The 21587-nt window shown below is 43.5% G+C and overlaps 1 protein-coding gene across 3 annotated transcripts in view; it reads right to left on the bottom strand.

The window, feature by feature from the left end:
* Positions 1–21587, bottom strand: part of LOC126295284 (procollagen-lysine,2-oxoglutarate 5-dioxygenase) — a 508510-nt gene that overhangs the window by 46613 nt on the left and 440310 nt on the right. For all 3 annotated transcript variants that reach the window (XM_049987713.1, XM_049987714.1, XM_049987715.1), the window contains 2 exons: positions 16959–17097; positions 1942–2124 (listed from right to left, as the gene is read on the bottom strand). In XM_049987713.1, coding sequence (XP_049843670.1) covers positions 1942–2124; positions 16959–17097 — 322 coding nt within the window. The remainder of the gene's footprint in view (positions 1–1941; positions 2125–16958; positions 17098–21587) is intronic.

Raw genomic sequence — 21587 nt, 5'->3', positions numbered from 1 at the left:
CTTACCCTCTCCCTTAAAACCTATATCCTTTTGCCTTTCCCTCTCCTTCCCTCTTTCCTGATGAAGCAACCTTGGGTTGCGAAAACTTGCAATTTGTGTGTGTGTGTGTGTGTGTGTGTTTTTTATTTTATTGTGTCTATCAACATACCAGTGCTTTCTTGTTTGGTGAGTTAAAGCATCTTTTTTCTTTTATATATATATATATATATATATATATATATATATATATATATATATGATGATGTGAATAAAACAGAAAGAAACTTCCACATGGGAAAAATATATTAAAACAAAGATTCCAAGACTTACCAAGCGGGAAAGCGCCGGCAGACAGGCACATGAACAAAACACACAAACACACACACAGAATTACGAGCTTTCGCAACTGGCAGTTGCTTCGTCAGGAAAGGGGGAAGGAGAGGGAAAAATGAAAGGATGTGGGTTTTAAGGGAGAGGGTAAGGAGTCATTCCAATCCCGGGAGCGGAAAGACTTCCCTTAGGGGAAAAAAAGGACAGGTGTACACTCGCACACACACACACACACACACACACACACACACACACACACACACACACACACACACACAAATATCCATCCGCACATACACAGACACAAGCAGACATATTTAAAGGCAAGTCCTTTTTTTCCCCTAAGGGAAGTCTTTCCGCTCCCGGGATTGGAATGACTCCTTACCCTCTCCCTTAAAACCCACATCCTTTCATTTTTCCCTCTGCTTCCCTCTTTCCTGACGAAGCAACTGCCAGTTGCGAAAGCTCGTAATTCTGTGTGTGTGTTTGTGTGTTTTGTTCATGTGCCTGTCTGCCGGCGCTTTCCCGCTTGGTAAGTCTTGGAATCTTTGTTTTATATATATATATATATATATATATATATATATATATATATATATATATATATATATATATACCTATGTGCAGGAAACGAGTGAAGTGTCCTTATTGGCTGAGGAAGAAAGGTGGGGTTTCTTTTGTCCATCAGGAGTTAGAACGGTGAGGAGAAAATATTCCAGCTGTTAAACATGAGATAAAGTGAAGGTTAGTTATCAGTGAATGCCACATGTCGTGGGCGGTGTGTATCACGATTACGGAAACTGAGAAAGGTGTTAATGTCAATAAAGGGTCGAATATAACAGCATAGTCCAGAGCCGCCATATTGCAAATGATGATTCTGTGCCGGTGTGACAAAGCAATTGCTGCATTAAAACAAGTACGGTGCGAACGTTGTTGACAATTACCAACAGGCATCCCTAAACACTCCACTTCAGCAGGATCCTTTTTCCTACAGGGAACCTGGCGACCGAGTGCTACTACTGTGTGACGAGGGAATTACGGAAGCAACGAGACACCGGGTTAGTGATACCGCCCAGAGAAGTTCTTCCATCTCGCTACAGTGTCACTGAGGGTGTTGTACAGTGTATAATAACCTGCCCTCTGTCCCGTACTCGACCGAGTTTATGCCGTGTATACGGTTCAGGGGCCAGATGCAGTGAGCACGCACACCACTTCAACTCACACTCCACTCACATCCCCCAGTATCACACGACACTTCTCCGACACATCCTATCAGTTGCTGCAGACACTGCTCTCAGAGTGTGGCCTGTCAACAAACTTAACTAGAACTACCCACTTCTGGCCCGGAATACAGGTCGACTTTGGCCCCCAGGCCACCAAAAGTGTATTTTATTTGGGTTCATATCATATGACATGTAATATATATATAATATATGTATTATAATATATATGTATATGTGTATGTATATGTATATATAATATATGTATTAATCAATAGCTGCAGGGAATCTACTACCAATTAAGACCTGTAAGGGAGTTATTTGAATTAAATGTTTTTCCCAGCAAAGAGAATATAAATAAATAACAGAAACAGTTACAGAAACTTGGTACCACAGCAATGCCTGGCCTCACCTGCTGGGCCGTGTTGTTGGGGTTGAAGTTCTCGGTGTAGTTGGCGTGGATGTAGCGCTGCTCCCAATCCCACCTGTTCTCGAAGATCTGGTACACCTCCGGGTTCGTCTTCGACGTGTCGAACGTGTCCGGGTCCACCAGGTGGCCGAAATCTAGCCGGTTTGACACGTGCATGAAAATGTCCTGCAAGGAAGAAGAACACATTATTCGAAATGCTCTGACCAGGATGAGCATTCACAGGAATGTATCCGAGTATCCAAAAGGGGTGGGGGCAAAGTGAAGTTCTAAAACATTACATTAAAAAAATGCTGCAGTCTAAATAGCTGCATTTAGTATAGAATTGGAAGGAGAATCAGCATTGGTTGTATTTTTTGTTTTTTGTTTTATTCTCTGTAATCGCTAAGCTTGTTGATACCAGTGCCTACCAATTTTATTGTATATTACAGCACTGAGGATGGTCACTAAGTGACCGGAAATCGATTTTACGGAGAATAAAACAAAACAAAAAATAAATAAATAAAGAAAAAAAATACGACCAATGCTGATTCTCCTTCCAATTCTACCCACTATTTGGTCGTGGTGCACAAAACACTCCATGGAGTCGCCAATCAACTGCATTTACTGCCACCAGTGTATAATGTGTGCGTATGGAAGGATTGTAGTGTCAGTGATTTATTCGCCAGGGTTGCCAGCAATCAGATGGTGCTCCAGAGGCGTGCCCTCTATTTTGTCAACGCAGGCAGCAACTGCACTGGATTTATAGGTGTACAGTGTCTGCAACATTAATTTTTGGCTACAACTGAGCTGCTCTGAGTGTTCTCCTGCTGAATAGCTTCAGCCATTCTAACAGTCACACTGTGGGCCTGCAGAAAGCTGGATGGGTGTACTGATGGATTACAGCATGTGTTAGGCGCAATGTATCAGTCACTGGTTGGTTGGTTGGTTTGCGGATTAAAGGTACTAAACTGTTTGGTTATCAGTCCCTTTTCGGACAGTCACACAGTTCCTGGACAAAAACCACATACCACAAAAATCCTATTGCTTGAAATCTGGAGAAGGAACAATATATGTGAAACTAAACATGTAGTCACACTGAAGGAGAACACGAAACAAGCACGCCAAATGTGAAAACATGAACTAAAAGGAAGAAAGTGCTAAAAGATGTTAAAACAATATACACTACTGGCCATTAAATTTGCTACACCATGAAGATGACGTGCTACAGACGCGATATTTATATGACAGGAATAAGATGCTGTAATATGCAAACGATTAGCTTTTCATACCATTCACACAAGGTTGGCTCTGGTGCCGACACCTACAACGTGCTGACATGAGAAAAGTTTCCAACCGATTTCTCATACACAAACAGCAGTTGACCAGAGTTGCCTGGTGAAATTTGGTTGTGATGCCTCATGCAAGGAGGAGAAATTCGTACCATCACGTTTCCAACTTTGATAAAGCTCAGATTGTAGCCTATTGCGATTGCAGTTTATTGTATCGGGACATTGCTACTCGCATTGGTCGAGATCCAATGACTGTTAGCAGAATATGGAATCGATAGGTTCAGTAGGGTAATACGGAATGCCGTGCTGGATCCCAAAGGCCTCGTATCAAACAGTCGAGATGACAGGCATCTTATCCGCACAGCTGTAATGGATCGTGCAGCCACGTCCCGATCCCTTAGTCAACAGACGGGGACGTCTGCAAGACAACAACCGTCTGCACGAACAGTTCGATGACATTTGCAGGAGCACGGACTATCAGCTCGGAGTCCACGGCTGCGGTTACCCTTGATGCTGCATCACAGACAGGAGCGTCTGCGATGGTGTACTCAATGGCGAACCTGTGTGCACGAATGGCAAAACGTCATTTTTTTGGATGAATCCAGGTTCTGTTTACAGCATCACGATGGTCGCATCCGTGTTTGGCGACATCGCAGTGAACGCACATTGTAAGCGTGTATTTGTCATTGTCATACTGCTGTATCACCTGGCATGATGGTATGGAGTGCCAGTAGTTACACGTCTCGGTCGACTCTTGTTCGCATTGACTGCACATTGAACAGTAGACGTTACATTTCAGAGGTGTTACGACCCGTGGCTCTACCCTTCATTAGATCCCTGCGAAACCCTACATTTGAGCAAGATAATGCACAACCGCATGTTGCAGGTCCTGTACGTGCCTTTCTGGATACAGAAAATGTTCGACTGCTGCCCTGGCCAGCACATTCTCCAGATCTCACACAAAGTGAAAACGCGTGGTCAATGGTGCCTGGTCAATGGTGGCCGAGCAACTGGCTCGTCACAATATGCGAGTCACTACTCTTGATGAACTGTGGTATAGTGCTGAAGCTGCATGGGCAGCTGTACCTGTACATGCCATATGAGCTCTCTTTAACTCAATGCCCAGGCGTATCAAGGTCGTTATTACGGCCAGAGGCAGTTGTTCTGGATACTGATTTATCAGGATCTATGCACCCAAATTGGAAAATGTAATGACATGTCAGTTGTAGTATAATATATTTATCCAATGAATACCCGTGCATCATCTGCATTTCTTCTTGGTCTAGCAATTTTAACAGCCAGTAGTGTAGCGGATGGCCTGGGCTGGCTGACTGCAAGAATAAAAAAGGGATGAGCCAGCCAGTCTGCAGCACACTAAAAACTCCAGTCTAAAACCGCCAGGCAAGAGAAACACAGATGGTGAAATGATGAACAAGTCGAACAGACAGCACCAGAGGGAGCAAGAAAGAGTTAAAATGCAGGTAGGGTCAAGGTCTGGGAAAGATGGACAATGTGCACCTTTAGAATGGGTGATAAAAACCCCCATCTTGAACGAAACTTAAAACTAGATGAGGCATTGAGGTGACACACTGTCACCTAAGTCTGTCTCATGGTGGCTAAATTTGGACAGTCCAACAAGATGTAGCCCACAGTCCAGTGTGGAGCACAGTGAGACAGGGGGGTCCTCGCGACATAGGAGGTGACCGTGAGTCAGCCGAGTACGGCTGATGCAGAACCGGCAAATGACAACGGAGTGGAGAACTGCCATACAGTCGTCATCTCCTATACTGTATGTAACTTGTCTGGCACAGTCAGGGAGCACCGTTCCATAATCCGGAGCCCAAAAACTCTGCAGCAAAATATTAATCGAAGATAAGATTCCGATATGGCTATCTCCAGACTCGGTTCACGAATAGCCCCTTTGGTAAAACTGTCGGCAAGTACAATTCCCGGGATTCCGACACGTCCCAGGATCTGTACGAAGGCCACCGACCATATTATTTGAGGACGAGGACTCTCGAATGGCCATCACAAAAGGATGGCGAGGACAGCACCGGTCAAAAACTTTTAGAGCGCACAAGGAGTCGCTACAAATGAGGAACAACTCTTAGGTGCAGGAGCGGAGCGCGAGAGATGGCTACCAATTCTGCGGTGGCAACACTGCAGCCGTCTGGCGAGAAGTGCTGTTCACTACATCCTGCACAAACGTAAGCAAACCCAACATGACCATCAGTCGACAAACTGTTTCTGTAAGCCAGAATGTTCCTGTAAACTGCGAGGGTCACTCCAAAAGAAATTCACACTTTTTTTTTGTAAAAATACAGTTTTCATTCTACATGTGTGAAAGTTTTACAGTGTGCAGGTACATCCTTCCCGCCTGTTTTCAAACTTAGTTCAACCTGTTCCCGTGAGTGGCGCGGTCACAGCATGTCTTCAAGATGGCTGCTACACTTGACGTTCGTCAAAAGCAACGCGCTGTCATAGAATTCCTGTGCTGTGAAAACGAGACAGTGGGAAACATCCGCAAGAGGTTGAAAAAGGTGTACGGAGATGCTGCAGTCGATCGCAGTACAGTCGGTCGGTGGGCGAGCAGGTTACGTGACGAAAGCGGGCACGGCAATATTGAGGATTGTCCTCGCAGCGGCAGGCCTCGTACTGCACACGCTCCAGACAAAGTGCAGGGAGTTAACGAATTGGTGACTGCTGACAGACGCGTCACAGTGAACGAATTGTCACGCTACGTTGGGATAGGGGAACGAAATGTTTGCAGAATACTCAAAGTGTTGGCGTTAAAAAAGGTTTGTTACAGGTGGGTTTCCAGGATGTTGACAGTGGCTCACAAAGAAACAAGAAAAACGGTGTGCAGCGAACTTTTGGAATAGTACGAGAATGGTGGATGTGAATTTCTTGGAAGAATTGTGACAGGTGATGAAATGTGGTTCCATCATATTTCATCAGAGACGAAGAGGCAATCAATGGAGTGGCATCGTGCAAATTCACCCAAGGAAAAAAAAAATTCAAAACCACACCTTCTGATGGAAAAGTTATGGCTACGGTGTTTTTCGATTCCAAAGGACTCTCGCTTGTGGACAGCGTGCCAAGTGGAACCACCATAAATTCTGATGCATATCTGATGACACTGAAGAAACTTCCAGCTCGAATGAGTGGTGTTCGACCACATCGGCAAAAGCAGGACGTTTTGCTGTTGCACGGCAATGCAAGGTCACATGTCAGTCAAAAAAGCGTGGAAGCGTTCACAAAACTCGGACGGACAACACTGAAACACCTGCCTTACAGTCCTGACATGGCTCCATGTGACTATCATCTCTTTGGGAAACTGAAAGAGGGGTGGAACAAGGTTTGAAGATGATGATTCCCTTGTGCACGCTACCAAACAGTGGCTCCAGCAGGTTGGTCCAGAATTTTACCGTGCGGGTATACAGGTGCTAGTTCCAAGATGGCATAAGGCAGTTGAGATGGATGGACATTATGTGAAATGAACATATTGTTCCTAAAGGATGTATCTACACACTGTAAAACTTTCAAACATATAGAGTAAAAGATCGATTAAAAAAATATTGTACATTTCTTTTGGAGTGACCCCCGTACCTCTGAACCCTGAGCTACGTGAAGAATAGTATCGGCGATGTGTCGCTGTTTTAAGCTGTGGTGCGTGGAACATTCTCATATCGTCAGATGAGTTTCCAGACATGGACTCGGTAATGACGCACGGCGAGGAGGACACACTGTGGGGATGGCGGAGGCAGACCCGACATCGTCGAAGTTAGAAATCTGGGCACGTGTCGCACCTGCTGAGGCATCACGGACTGTTGTAAGCTGTCTGCTTGCGCAGTATTAAGACCAATTGCACGTGTGGCCCGGCTACCACCGACTCTGTGGTCTGGGGTCGTGAAAGAGTCAACACGAGAATGGAGTGGTGCTCTGTCATCTTCAGTAGGTTCTGCTCCGGTGTGAGTGACGGACAAATATGTGTACGTCGGAGACCTGCTGGGCAGCCTAGTCTGGAGTGCATTGTGCCACAACACACAGACTCAACCCAGGCTTCAGGGTGTGGAAGCCATCAGCTAAAACTAGTGTTCGCATTTGGTGTTTATGCAGGGTAAAGCGACCAGTGCTCCTGTGTGAGTGACGGATGTATATATGTGTGGAAGCCATCAGCTACAACTCGTGTTCGCATTTGGTATTTATGCAGGGAAAAGCGACCAGTGCTCCGATGTGAGTGACGGATGTATATGTGTACATCGGAGAGCTGCTGTCTGGAGTGCATTCTGCCACAACACACAGACCCCAACCCAGGCTTCAGGGTGTGGAAGCCATCAGCTACAACTCGTGTTCACATTTGGTGTTTGTGCAGGGTAAAGCGACCACTGCCTGCTACATTCCAAAGGCCGTTATGCCTGTGCTAGTGACATTTCTTTAACAATGTATTGAAGCGCTTTTTCAGCAGTACAATGCACGTCCACAAACAGCTGCCATAATGCAACATTCCCTTCACACTGTACAACGACTATCCTGTCCCGAAAGACATAGGGATCTCTTCCCAACAGTACGTGTATGGAACACAAAGTGGAAATTTACTTGTTCTCTCAGGACTGTTGCCATACAGCAGCCAGAGGCAGAAGATGCTCAGGACAGTCTGTCATAGGATGCCACTTGGCATCTTTACAATTTTTTACATGTGAGAATTTACGTCTGCTCTGCTGTCATTGATACTGATGTGACTGTTTGGGTGCCCCTTACTGTGGTGTGTGTTTCATCTGCTCTGAACTGACACTGATGCACCATCACCTCATCCGTCAATAAAATGACCTTGTCCTTGAGATGTTGCATTTTTTTTTCCTGCAGTGTATATAAAACACGAGTTGGTGAGGACCTGCTCACCCAGCACAATGTGCAGTGCACTAAACTCTGATCCACGGACGATGGCGGTTCGCGCATGTCGACGCATACTAGGGGACTGCATTGCTGACGATTCTAAGTGACAGTTGCAGTATGTGCATGCATTTTCTTTTGCTTCAAGAAAGCATATATACTGCGAATTATATCAATCCCTTGCTTATACAGAATAAATCACTTACCACCACCATCAGCAACATCAATTTGCAACAAATGAAATATAAACTGACTAAACAATTCGCTACAATCACGTTTGATGCTCACATTAGGTACGGCACTCAGACCTGAAGCCTCAGAACACTACTAAACACTCACTGGCTGTCAGAAAACGCGTCATGTTCGTGCGCAGAACAAGCCTAAACTCGACCACCGTCGTTCGTGACTCCAACTAAAGGCTGCAAAACTGGCAGGTGAGCCAGACCCAGATCAAATGGGCGCGGCAAATTAACGATCTCAAGCTGGCACACCTGCCAACAGAGCTGTGGTTTTTAGGCAGAGTCCCACGACACTTTAAGCGAATGGTGGGCTGGTCCCCAAATTACGCCCCCGAGAATGTGGTACACAACCAGTTAAAACAAGATACCACACAGAACACACGCTACTGGCCATTAAAATTGCTACACCAAGCAGAAATGCAGATGATACACGGGTATTCATTACACAAATATATTATACTAGAACTGGCATGTCATTACATTTTCACGCAATTTGCGTCCATAGATCCTGAGAAATCAGTACCCAGAACAACCACCTCTGGCCGTAATAACGGCGTTGACACGCCTGCGTATTCAGTTCAAACAGAGCTTGGATGGCGTTACAGGTACAGCTGCCCATGCAGCTTCAACACGATACCACAGTTCATCGAGAGTAGTAACTGGCGTATTGTGACGAGCCAGTTTTCGGCCACCATTGACCAGACGTTTTCAATTGGTGAGAGATCTGGAGAATGTGCTGGCCAGGGCAGCAGTCGAACATTTTCTGTATCCAGAAAGGCCCGTACAGCACCTGCAACAAGCGGTCGTGCATTATCCTGCTGAAATGTAGGGTTTCGCAGGGATCGAATGGGGGGTAGAGCCACGGGTCGTAGCACATCTGAGACATAACGTCCAGTGTTCCAAGTGCAGTCAATGCGAACAAGAGGTGACCGAGACGTGTAACCAATGGCATCCCGTACCATCACGTCGGGTGATAAGCCAGTATGGCGATGACGAATACACGCTTTCAATGTGCGTTCACCGCGGTGTCGCCAAACACGGATGCGACCATCGTGATGCTGTAAACAGAACCTGGATTCATCCGAAAAAATGACGTTTTGCCATTTGTGCACCCAGGTTCGTCGTCGAGTACACCACCGCAGGCGCTCCTGTCTGTGACGCAGCGTCAAGGGCAACCGCAGCCACGGTCTCCGAGCTGATAGTCCGTGCTGCTGCAAACGTTTTCCATATTCTGCTAACAGTCACTGGATCTCGACCAACGCGAGCAGCAATGTCCTGATAGGATAAACCGCAATCGCGATAGGCTACAATCCGACCTTTATCAAAGTCGGAAACGTGATGGTACGCATTTCTCCTGCTTACACGAGGCATCACAACAACGTTTCACGAGGCAACGCTGGTCAACTGCTGTTTGTGTACGAGAAATCGGTTGGAAACTTTCCTCATGTCAGCACGTCGTAGGTGTCGCTATCGGCGCCAACCTTGTGTGAACGCTACGAAAAGCTAATCATCTGCATATCACAGCATCTTCTTCCTGTCGGTTAAATTTCGCGTCTGTATCACCTCATCTTTGTGGTGCAGCAATTATAATGGCCAATAGTGTAGTTTACACGATTTACATGCAGGTGGTACACAACTCCTTCAAGGCGGCCAGACACAGAACTACACACTTGAAGAGCACGCATGCATAAGCATTCTTTACAAATGTGCAGAAACACGAGTGCTTGCACAACTGTGCACAAATTCCTTGCGTCTCCACACGGCCAGAGCACACTTGTACAAGCATCAGTTTGCTCACAGAAAATGTTGAGCCCAGGCAATGATGCACTGGTTTCCGCAGCATTTTTGCTTTTGTTAAAACAAGAACAAGAAGAAGAAGACTAATGAAACAGGAAACATAACTGGAGCAAAGAGTGGTTTAAGAAACAAAAATACGCTGACTTGACAAAAGCAATGGGAGAGCATTATGCACATATACTGATGGTGGTAATATCACGCATACAAGGTATAAAAGGGCAGCACATTGATGGAGCTGTCATTTATACTCACGTGATTTATGTGAAACGGTTTCCGAAGTGATTATGGCTCCACAATGAGAATTAACAGACTTTGAACAGGAAATTGTTTGATTTGATCCATTATAAGTGGTTTTTGAAAGAAAACAGTTGTCAGATCAAGATGCATGGGATCATTTCAGAAACGATTGGAATTCAATATTAGAAGATGTATGGTAATATTTTATTCTTTAACTTGCCCTAATTACAGCAGAGTCTTTGTGAGGAAAGTAATTTAACATACAGAGTGACGTGATGCAGTGGTCAGCACATCGGTTCAAACATACCTCCGGCCGCCCTGATTTAGGTTTACCGTCGTTTCCCTAAATCGCTTCAGGAAATTAGAGAATGGTTTCTGTGAAAGGGCACGGCCAATTTCCTTCCCCATCCTTGATACAATCAGAGTTTGTGCTCCATCTCTAACCACCTTGACGTTGACAGAACATTAAACCCTATCTTCCTTATGCATTTAATTTAGCAGACCAAAGGAGAGTTACATCAAGTCACTGACGAATGCTTGCACAAGCCTGCCTGTTCTTTGTATACATGCTCAACAATGCTTACGCCCGAATGCTTGCACAAGTGTGCATAAAGCCTAGTTTAGACGATGACAGTAGGTTGCACGCAACTGCGCTACCGGCCACTGCGTATGCGCGCCGCGCGTTTGCACAACACGTTAGTGAAACTAAACATTTCCGGCGTGTTCCAACTTGGCGACACTAGTTGCACGAGTTTTGAGGTTATGTGTGTTCGTGGAGTGTAGACAAACTGAAATATGAAGCTGGGAACGGAGAATAATGTTCGCTTTTTGGATATCTGTGCTTTGCATAGGTTTTTGTGGGATTTCAGTGATGCCGATTACAAAAATAAGCAATATCTAGCTGCCGCTGAGACCGTCATGTGCGATCATAACATAGATGGTTTGACAGTATCTGAGCTGCAGGGCAAAATTTATTGAGTTAGGAGCACATATACAAGTGAATTAGGAAAAATACAAGCAAGTGTAATTCTAGCTGTGGCAATACTCTCATTTACAAGACTAAAATCCCATCGTTTGAGTTGCCCAACTCTCTGTTAAGGGTATACGGAACGCCCTATGCTTACAATGTTAAATTGAGCTAAAAGTTAGGAACATTCTCTCATTTGTTATTTGGACGATACTCTTGGTTTTTTCACAGAATGCAGACATATGTTGTGCTTTTATGCTGAATTATTAATTTTGAAAAAAATAATGTATAGTTTTTCAGATATTTTATCTTATGTAAATGTTAAAAAAAGTTATACATTTTAACAAGTACTTTAAAACTTACATCCATTAACACAAAATAATTCCACATATCTTTTAATTCAGATATATTAGAAGGTCTTAAGGAACAACTACAGAAAATTTCATCTTTCTACTATAATAGGCCTTGAGAAAATGTACCTTATACACGAAAACACTAAAGTTACGGGGAAATTAGCTTCAAAGTTTTTACTTCAGTACAAGCCTGCTCCTTAGCTTGTATCATCAGAATCGTCCAACAGCTTCCTCTTGATGGCTCTGCTATACTGTCTAGCCATCTTTGAATATACTTTTATGGCATTATCTGAAGACCTGGGCCGTTCCTTGTCCAGACAAAGCACTGCTGCGGCAGTTCGTAGTCCTACACAGAGCGCCAACTTCTGCAGAACTTCAAGAGAGTAGTTTGCGAACCATTCTCTTCTTAATGCGGCCTGCTTCGAATAATTATTGTTGATAACGTTAATAATCATTACTGTTATTGTTAACAACAATGGGTGTTAATGAAATAGCGTCATCACCAACTACAACCGTTATCTTATACCATGCCAAGTGTTCTCGATTGTCATACATGCAATATGATACGTAATTACAGTTCTGGGGACAGTTTTTCATTCCTTATCGCATAATTAACTCTATTTAGAAGAACCGTGAACAGTTCTGGTGACATTCTAAGATAATAAAAAGAACTTCTTGGATCTGCCGTTATAAATTATTTCAGCAAGGTTGCTGAGCAACCGAGCTGACGTCTTTTCTTCATCCAGTCACGAATCTAAACACGTTTCTTATTTTTTTTCTTATGCAGCGATTCCACGCAACAAGCTTTAACTCCACCACAACTCGTGAGACGTGCAGCTGCCTAAACTTTCATTTCAGACACGACTCAGGGGCCCACAAAACGACGAAACTGAAGTGTATACTGGTTTCGCAGTGTCTATAGTCAAATATGAAACTACTTGCGTCAACTCATTCCACGCAACGAGTGGCGCAACTCAATGTCGTCATCTAAAATAGGCTTAACCATAATTTCGTACAGCATCAAGATATTTGTATAATCCTGATGTTTGCACAAATTTACGCAACATGTGCTGAAATTGTTTCTGTAGGCACACTTATGGATGCGTTCTTGTCAAGCATGCAGTTACATGTGTGGTCACCTTTAGGTTACCTTGTCAACTGCAGCATCAGGGACAGCACCTAGCCACATAGTTAAATAACTAATTTAGTAATGGAAATAAAATAAATACAGCTGTGAACAATGGTAACTTTTATCCTTGATTTTCCTCTGCAAAATAACATTTGAACACAGAACCTTACTTTTGTCTTCCATTTTGGTAGAAGATGCGTGGTCTTTCTGCCAAGCAGTCCTTACCCTGGACTTCAAAGAGCCCGTGTCAAAGTCTTTGTTCTGCAAGATTTACACAAGGCAGGGGAGTCAGCTAAGGCTAGAAACCCATTCCATATCATTAAGATGCATAAAATTGACTTTTTTTATTTTAAGGATGCTGTTGAAACACTGTTGTCAATGGAAGTGTCCAAGAATGCCAAATGCAGTACTATAAGAGTGACTCGTTCTTGTCCGTCTCAAACAGTTATCAAAAACTCTTATCCTGGAACAGAAGGGTGGGAAAATATTGAAGTATTCAAAAGAGGAAAGACTGTGGAAAACGTTTGCCGTGCATTACTTCGCCTTAAACACTAGCCATGTTTATCACTAGCAAACCAGAAAGAACTGTTGAACTTTTACAGTGCACACTGCAACGACGAAATATCTTATCCTGAGAACGAAAATCAGAAATCAGCATTGAGATTTTTTAATGAGTTTATTTTGTTATTCTCTCATTAGAAATGTAAAACAAATGAGAAATGGTCTTTGTTGACCACAGTTCCACTAGTTAAAATATTACTGTTGTACGAGGGCAATTCCAAAAGTAAGATCTATTTTTTTTATAAGTACTTAGACGTCTTTATTTCTACAGTGGTTTACATCAATTTACAGCTTCAACATTTAGCTATTTTTCGACATAATCACAATTTCTGTCGATGCATTTCTGTAGACGCAGTGGCAGTTTTTGTATGCCCATGTCATACCAGCTCGCCGCCATGCCGTTCATACAGTTACGGACCTCTTCCTTCACCTCGTCGTCAGAGTCGAATCGCTGGGACCACAGTTAACGCTGGCAGGTACTGTGAGACTCTGAAAAAACTCAAACGGGCTATTCAGAACTGGAGAAGAGGAATGTTGAGCAAGGGCGTACACATTCTCCATGACAACGCTCGCCCACACATCACTGGGCAAACCGTTGCTCTCCTGCAACAGTTTCAGTGTAACGTAGTCACCCACCCACCCTATAGTCCTAACTTGGCGAGTGACTATCAGCTGTTCCCTAGGTTAAAAGAACATTTGGCGGGAAACCGATTCATCTCCGACGACGAGGCGAAAGAAGAGGTTCATAACTTCCTGAACAGCACGGCGGCGAGATGGTATGACATGAGCATACAAAAACTGCCACAGTGTCTACAAAAATGCATCGAAATAAATGGTGATTATGTCGAAAAATAGTTAAATGTTCTAGCTGTAAACTGATGTAAGCCATTGGAGAAATAAACAGGTCTATGTACTTATAAAAAAATTCAGAGACCTTACTTTTGGGATTACTCTCGTATTTCCGTATTTGTATTATCACAAATGTAATGCAGTCCCTCTGTATTGATCACATTCTCTGGTATGACACTTCCAGAATGTTCTTAAATAAATCATTTATATTCTAAACTCTCTCATTACTTTTTGGAGTGATGATGTGCACTACATAATTCTGTGGTATCAGAATACCTTCTCAGTTTTTCAGATACAAATAAGTTATGTCAAAAAGGAGGGATATTACTTTTTGAGTCTCCTGATAAATGTGAGATGCACTCATCATATGTTTTTCTTTTCCCTATCGTTTTTTTCCGTTACCCATGTTTCTCTCTTAGACCTTGGAGAGGTGAACCTTCGGATGTCTCTCCTGGTAATATACGCAGAAGTCGCACATGTATTGCTCGTACCGACACTTTTGGTTCAAAATGGTTCAAATAGCTCTGCGCACTATGGGACTTAACATCTGAGGTCAGCAGTCCCCTAGAACTTAGAACTACTTAAACCTAACTAACCTAAGGACATCACACACATCCATGCACGAGGCAAGATTCGAACCTGCGACCGTAGCGGTCGCGCGATTCCACACTGAAGCGCCTAGAACCGCTCGGCCACCCCAGCCGGCGACATTTTTGGGATGAGCATTTTAGACTCTAAGCACATTTTCGTGCAGTTCCCAACATTTGAGGTCATGCACTTCCCTTGTTACAAAATTTACTATAATTCTAAAACTTACTTGTTCCATACCGTAGGGAGAAGTCAGAATCATGTTCCAAGGAAATCTACATAACTAACGTAGTATAATTTTTGTACCTACTGTGCGGAAGGAAAATGAGTGAATGGACGTCATGGGAATGAGAACATTTCTTCTACATCTACACGGATACCCTGAAAATCACATGTAACTGCCTGGCAGAGGGTTCATTGAACCACCTTCACAATTCTCTATTATTCCAATCTCACACAGCGCGCGGAAAGAATGAACACCTATATCTTTCCGTAGGAGCTCTGATTTCCCTTATTTTATCGTGGTGATCGTTCCGCCCTATGTAGATCGGTGTCAACAAAATATTTTCGCATTCGGAGGAGAAAGATGCTGATTGGAATTTCGTGAGAAGATTTCGTCGCAACGAAAAACGCCTTTCTTTTAATGATTTCCAGCCTAAATCCTGTATCATTTCTGTGACACTCTCGCCTATATTTCGCGATAATACAAAACTTGCTGCCTTTCTTTGAAGTTTTTCTATGTAATCCGTCAGTCCTACCTGGTAAGGATCCCACACGGCGCAAAAGAATTCTAAAAGAGGACGCACAAGCGTAGTGAAGGCAGTCTCCTTAGTAGGTCTGTTACATTTTCTAAGCGTCCTGCCAATAAAACGCAGTCTTTGGTTAGCCTCCCTCACAACATTTCCTGTGTGCTCCTTTCAATTTCAGTTGTTCGTAATTGTATTTAGTTGAATTTACGGCTTTTAGATTAGACTGATTTATCGTGTAACCGAAGTTTAACGAGTTCCTTTTGGCGCTCATATGGATGACCTCACACTTTTCGTTATTTAGGGCCAACTGCCACTTTTCGCACCATTCAGATTTCTTTTCTAAATCGTTTTGCAGTTTCTTTTGATCTTCTGATGACTTTATTAGTCGATAAACGACAGTGTCATCTCCAAACAACCGAAGACGGCTGCTCAGATTGTCTCCCAAATCGTTTATATAGATAAGGAACAGCAGTGGGTCTGTAACACTACCTTGGAGAACGCCAGAAATCACTTCTGTTTTACTCGATGACTTTCCGTCAGTTACTACGAACTTTGACCTCTCTGACAGGAAATCACAAAAAAAGGGTTCAAATGCTTCTGAGCACTATGGGACTTAACTTCTAAGGTCATCCGACCCCTAGAGCTACTTAATCCTAACTAACCTAAGGAGCTCACACACATCCATGCCTGAGGCAGGATTCGAACCTGCGACCGTGGTGGTCGCGCGGTTCCAGACTGAAGCGCCTAGAACCGCTCGGCCACTCCGGCCGGCCAGGAAATCACAAATCCAGTCACATAACGGAGACGATATTCCATAACGCAATTTCACTACGAACCGCTTGTGTGGTACAGTGTCAAAAGCCATCCAGAAATACGGAATCGATCCGATATCTCTTGTCAATAGCACTCAATACTGCATGTGAATAAAGAGCTAGTTATGTTTCATAGGAAGGATGTTTTCTAAACCCATGTTGACTGTGTGTCAATAGACCGTTTTCTTCGAGGTAATTCATAATGTTCGAACACAATATATGTTCTAAAATCCTGCTGCATATCGACGTTAACGATATGGGCTTGTAATTTAGTGGATTACTCCTACTACCTTTCTTGAATATTTGTGTGACCTGTGCAACTTTCCAGTCTTTGGGTACGGATTTTTCGTCGAGGGAACGGTTGTATGTGATTGTTCGTATGGAGCTAATGCATCAGCATACTCCGAAAGGAACCTAATTGGTATACAGTCTGGACTAGAGGACTTGCTTTTATTAAGTGACGTAAGTTGATTCTCTACTCCGAGGATATTTACTTCTACACTTACGAAAGTGTGTGTTGAAAGTGAAAATCTGTCAAGAAACCCATGATGTCATACCTTTTCCCTGAGGCTGCTGCAAAAGGCCATGTCAGGATCCATGGTGCCGCTGTCATATGTGGGCCGCAGAGTGGGGTCCCTTATGACACTTCCGTTGACCAGGTAGCAGCCACTCACATACGGGACATTCCACAGGCCCCTGCCAAAGACAAAACACAATCAAATGTCACACACACACTACAAAACACGACACATTCACTACAAGCTAAAAAAAAGTGGGTGAATGGACCAATACACTATCTGATGAAAACCACCCTGACATGCATCTTTTTGATTTGTAGCTCCTTGTATTGGACGTGTTTGAAGTTAAAATTTTTGGATGTGAGGTCCGCCAGTTAACCAAAGAACTGTTGTTGTTGTGGTCTTCAGTCCTGAGACTGGTTTGATGCAGCTCTCCATGCTACTCTATCTTGTGCAAGCTTCTTCATCTCCCAGTGCCTACTGCAGCCTACATCCTTCTGAATCTGCTTAGTGTATTCATCTCTTGGTCTCCCTCTACGATTTTTACCCTCCACGCTGCCCTCCAATACTAAACTGGTGATCCCTTGGTGCCTCAGAACGTGTCCTACCAACCGATCCCTTCTGGTCAAGTTGTGCCACAAACTTCTCTTCTCTCCAATCCTATTCATTACTTCCTCATTAGTTACGTGATCTACCCATCTAATCTTCAGCATTCTTCTATAGCACCACATTCCGAAAGCTTCTATTCTCTTCTTGTCCAAACTATTTATCGTCCATGTTTCACTTCCATACATGGCTACACTCCATACAAATAGTTTCAGAAATGTCTTCCTGACACTTATATCTATACTCAATGTTAACAAATTTCTCTTCTTCAGAAACGGTTTCCATGCCATTGCCAGTCTACATTTTATATCCTCTCTACTTCGACCATCATCAGTTATTTTGCTCCCCAAATAGCAAAACTCCTTTACTACTTTAAGCGTCTCATTTCCTAATCTAATTCCCTCAGCGGCACCCGACGTAATTCGACTACATTCCATTATCCTCGTTTTGCTTTTGTTGATGTTTATCTTATATCCTCCTTTCAAGACACTGTCCATTCCATTCAACTGCTCTTCCAAGTCCTTTGCTGTCTCTGACAGAATTACAAGGCATCGCGAACCTCAAAGTTTTTATTTCTTCTCCATGGATTTTAATACCCACCCCGAATTTTTCTTTTGTTTCCGTTACTGCTTGCTCAATATACAGACTGAATAACATCGGGGAGAGGCTACAACCCTGTCTCACTCCCTTTCCAAACACTGCTTCCCTTTCATGTCCCTCAACTCTTATAACTGCCATCTGGTTTCTGTACAAATTGTAAATAGCCTTTCGCTCCCTGTGTTTTACCCCTGCCACCTTTAGAATTTGAAAGAGAGTATTCCAGTCAACATTGTCAAAAGCTTTCTCTAAGTCTACGAATGTTAGAAACGTAGGTTTCCATTTCCTTAATCCTTCTTCTAAGATAAGTCGTAAGGTCAGTATTGTCTCACGTGTTCCAACATTTCTACAGAATCCAAACTGATCTTCCCCGAGGTCGGCTTCTACTAGTTTTTCCATTCGTCTCTAGAGAATTCGTGTTAGTATTTTGCAGCTGTGGCTTATTAAACTGATTGTTCGGTAATTTTCACATCTGTCAACACCTGCTTTCTTTGGGATTGGAATTATTATATTCTACTTGAAGTCTGCAGGTATTTCGCCTGTCTCATACATCTTGCTCACCAGATGGTAGAGTTTTGTCAGGACTGGCTCTCCCAAGGCCGTCAGTAGTTCCAATGGAATGTTGTCTACTCCGGGGGCCTTGTTTCGACTCAGGTCTTTCAGTGCTCTGTCAAACTCTTCACGCAGTATCGTATCTCCCATTTACAAAGTTTTATACTGGTACCGTTATGTCGATGACATAATATGTCTGACTGATGAACCACATTCACACATAGAACAGCTACGCAATGAAATAAACAACTTACACCCAATAATTTACTTCACATTAGACAACACTTTCTAGATCTCACCATATCAGAAATAAACAACACACACAACTTCACAATATTCAGAAAACCGACAACCGCAAGCATCACGATTCACAACCTATCAAACAACCCATTGACACATAAGCAGGCAAACTTGGGACTCATGCTCCACAGATTAAACAGAACACCCGTGAACAAACAGAACTAAACACAATAAAACAAATAGCAGTAGAAAATGGTTATACTACACATATGGTAGACAAGTTCAATAAAAAACATGCAAATAGTACAAAAATGAACACACCACACACACGCAAATCCTCACCCAGCACAGAACAACACAAAACACAAACAATGACCATACACACACACACACACACACACACACACACACACACACACACACACACACACACACATTATATACAGGGTGTTTCAAAAATGACCGGTATATTTGAAACGGCAATACAAACTAAACGAGCAGCCATAGAAATACACCGTTTGTTGCAATGTGCTTGGGACAACAGTACATTTTCAGGCAGACAAACTTTCGAAATTACAGTAGTTACAATTGTCAACAACAGATGGCGCTGCGGTCTGGGAAACACTATAGTACGATATTTTCCACATATCCACCATGCATAGCAATAACATGGCGTAGTCTCTGAATGAAATTACCCGAAACCTTTGACAACGTGTCTGGCGGAATGGCTTCACATGCAGATGAGATGTACTGTTTCAGCTGTTCAATTGTTTCTGGATTCTGGCGGTACACCTGGTCTTTCAAGTGTCCCCGCAGAAAGAAGTCACAGGGGTTCATGTCTGGCGAATAGGGAGGCCAATCCACGCCGCCTCCTGTATGTTTCGGATAGCCCAAAGCAATCACACGATCGTCGAAATATTCATTCAGGAAATTAAAAGACGTCGGCCGTGCGATGTGGCCGGGCACCATCTTGCATAAACCACGAGGTGTTCACAGTGTCGTCTAAGGCAGTTTGTACCGCCACAAATTCACGAAGAATGTCCAGATAGCGTGATGCAGTAATCGTTTCGGATCTGAAAAATGGGCCAATGATTCCTTTGGAAGAAATGGCGGCCTAGACCAGTACTTTTTGAGGATGCAGGGACGATGGGACTGCAACATGGGGCTTTTTGGTTCCCCATATGCTTCGTCAGTAAACCAAATGCTGCCCACATGCATATCGCCTTCATCAATCCTGTGCACTATATCGTTAGCGAATGTCCCTCGTGCAGCAATGGTAGCGGCGCTGAGGGGTTGCCGCGTTTGAATTTTGTATTGATAGAGGTGTAAACTCTGGCGCATGAGACGATACGTGGACGTTGGCGTCATTTGGACCGCAGCTGCAACACGCCGAACGGAAACCCGAGGCCGCTGTTGCCCTCTGTGGTTGCCGTACGCGGTCGCCCTACCTTTGCAGCACGTTCATCCGTCACGTTCCCAGTCCGTTGAAATGTTTCAAACAGATCCTTTATTGTATCGCTTTTCAGTCCTTTGGTTACATTAAACCTCCGTTGAAAACTTGGTCTCGTTGCAACAACACTGTGTTCTAGGCGGTGGAATTCCAACACCAGAAAAATCCTCTGTTCTAAGGAATAAACCATGTTGTCTACAGCACACTTGCACGTTGTGAACAGCACACGCTTACAGCAGAAAGGCGACGAACAGGATGGCGCACCCACAGACTGCGTTGTCTTCTATATCTTTCACATCACTTGCAGCGCCATCGGTTGTTGAAAATTGTAACTACTGTAATTTAGAAAGCTTGTCCGCCTGAAAATGTACTGTTCTCCCAAGCATATTGCAACAAGCTGTGTATTTCTATCGCTGCTCGTTTTTTTATTGCCGTTTCAAATATACCGGTCATTTTTGAAACACCCTGTATATATATATATATATATATATATATATATATATATATATAAGCACACAACGAAATGGCACATACTCACCTATAATAACAAGATTGTTCGCAGAATAGGCTACATATCAAAGAAACAGGGACACCAAACACGATACAGGGCGGAGCACACAACACAGAAAAGATCAAAACACAAGAAACACCCATGGATAAATTTAACAGGTCAGGAATATCTGAACTCACATGCAACACTTGCTAGTCAGTGTACATAGGACAAACATGCAGAAACTTCAAAACAAGATATACGGAACATCTCAGAGCTTTAAAAAGCAACAGCTCGCATAGCACATTTGCTGACCACCTTGTAGCCAACAACCACCACCCAACCACAATGGAAACAGACTTAAGAATATTAAAACCCAGCCCCACAGCCTATACAGCAAACTGACCTTTGAGGAAAACTTCCATGTACAGAAGGCAATAGCAGAAGGAAAACAGGTTCAAGTGGCTCTGAGTACTATGGGACTCAACTGCTGAGGTCATCAGTCCCCTAGAACTTAGAACTACTTAAACCTAACTAACCTAAGGACATCACACACATCCATACCCGATGCAGGATTCGAACCTGCGACTGTAGCGGTCACGCGGTTCCAGACTGTAGCGCCTAGAAGCGCTCGGCCACTGTGGCTGGAGTTTTTGGAGAGCAACAGTGTGAAGAAATAGCACATTACTTGCGTCAAATACTGTTTTAGTTGCGTCAAATATTGTTTTTTTAT

This window comes from Schistocerca gregaria, chromosome 11 (genome assembly GCF_023897955.1).
Source record: "Schistocerca gregaria isolate iqSchGreg1 chromosome 11, iqSchGreg1.2, whole genome shotgun sequence".
NCBI lineage: Eukaryota > Metazoa > Arthropoda > Insecta > Orthoptera > Acrididae > Schistocerca > Schistocerca gregaria.
Note: the sequence above shows the minus strand (reverse complement) of the source record. Positions and strands in the feature narration are given on the sequence as shown.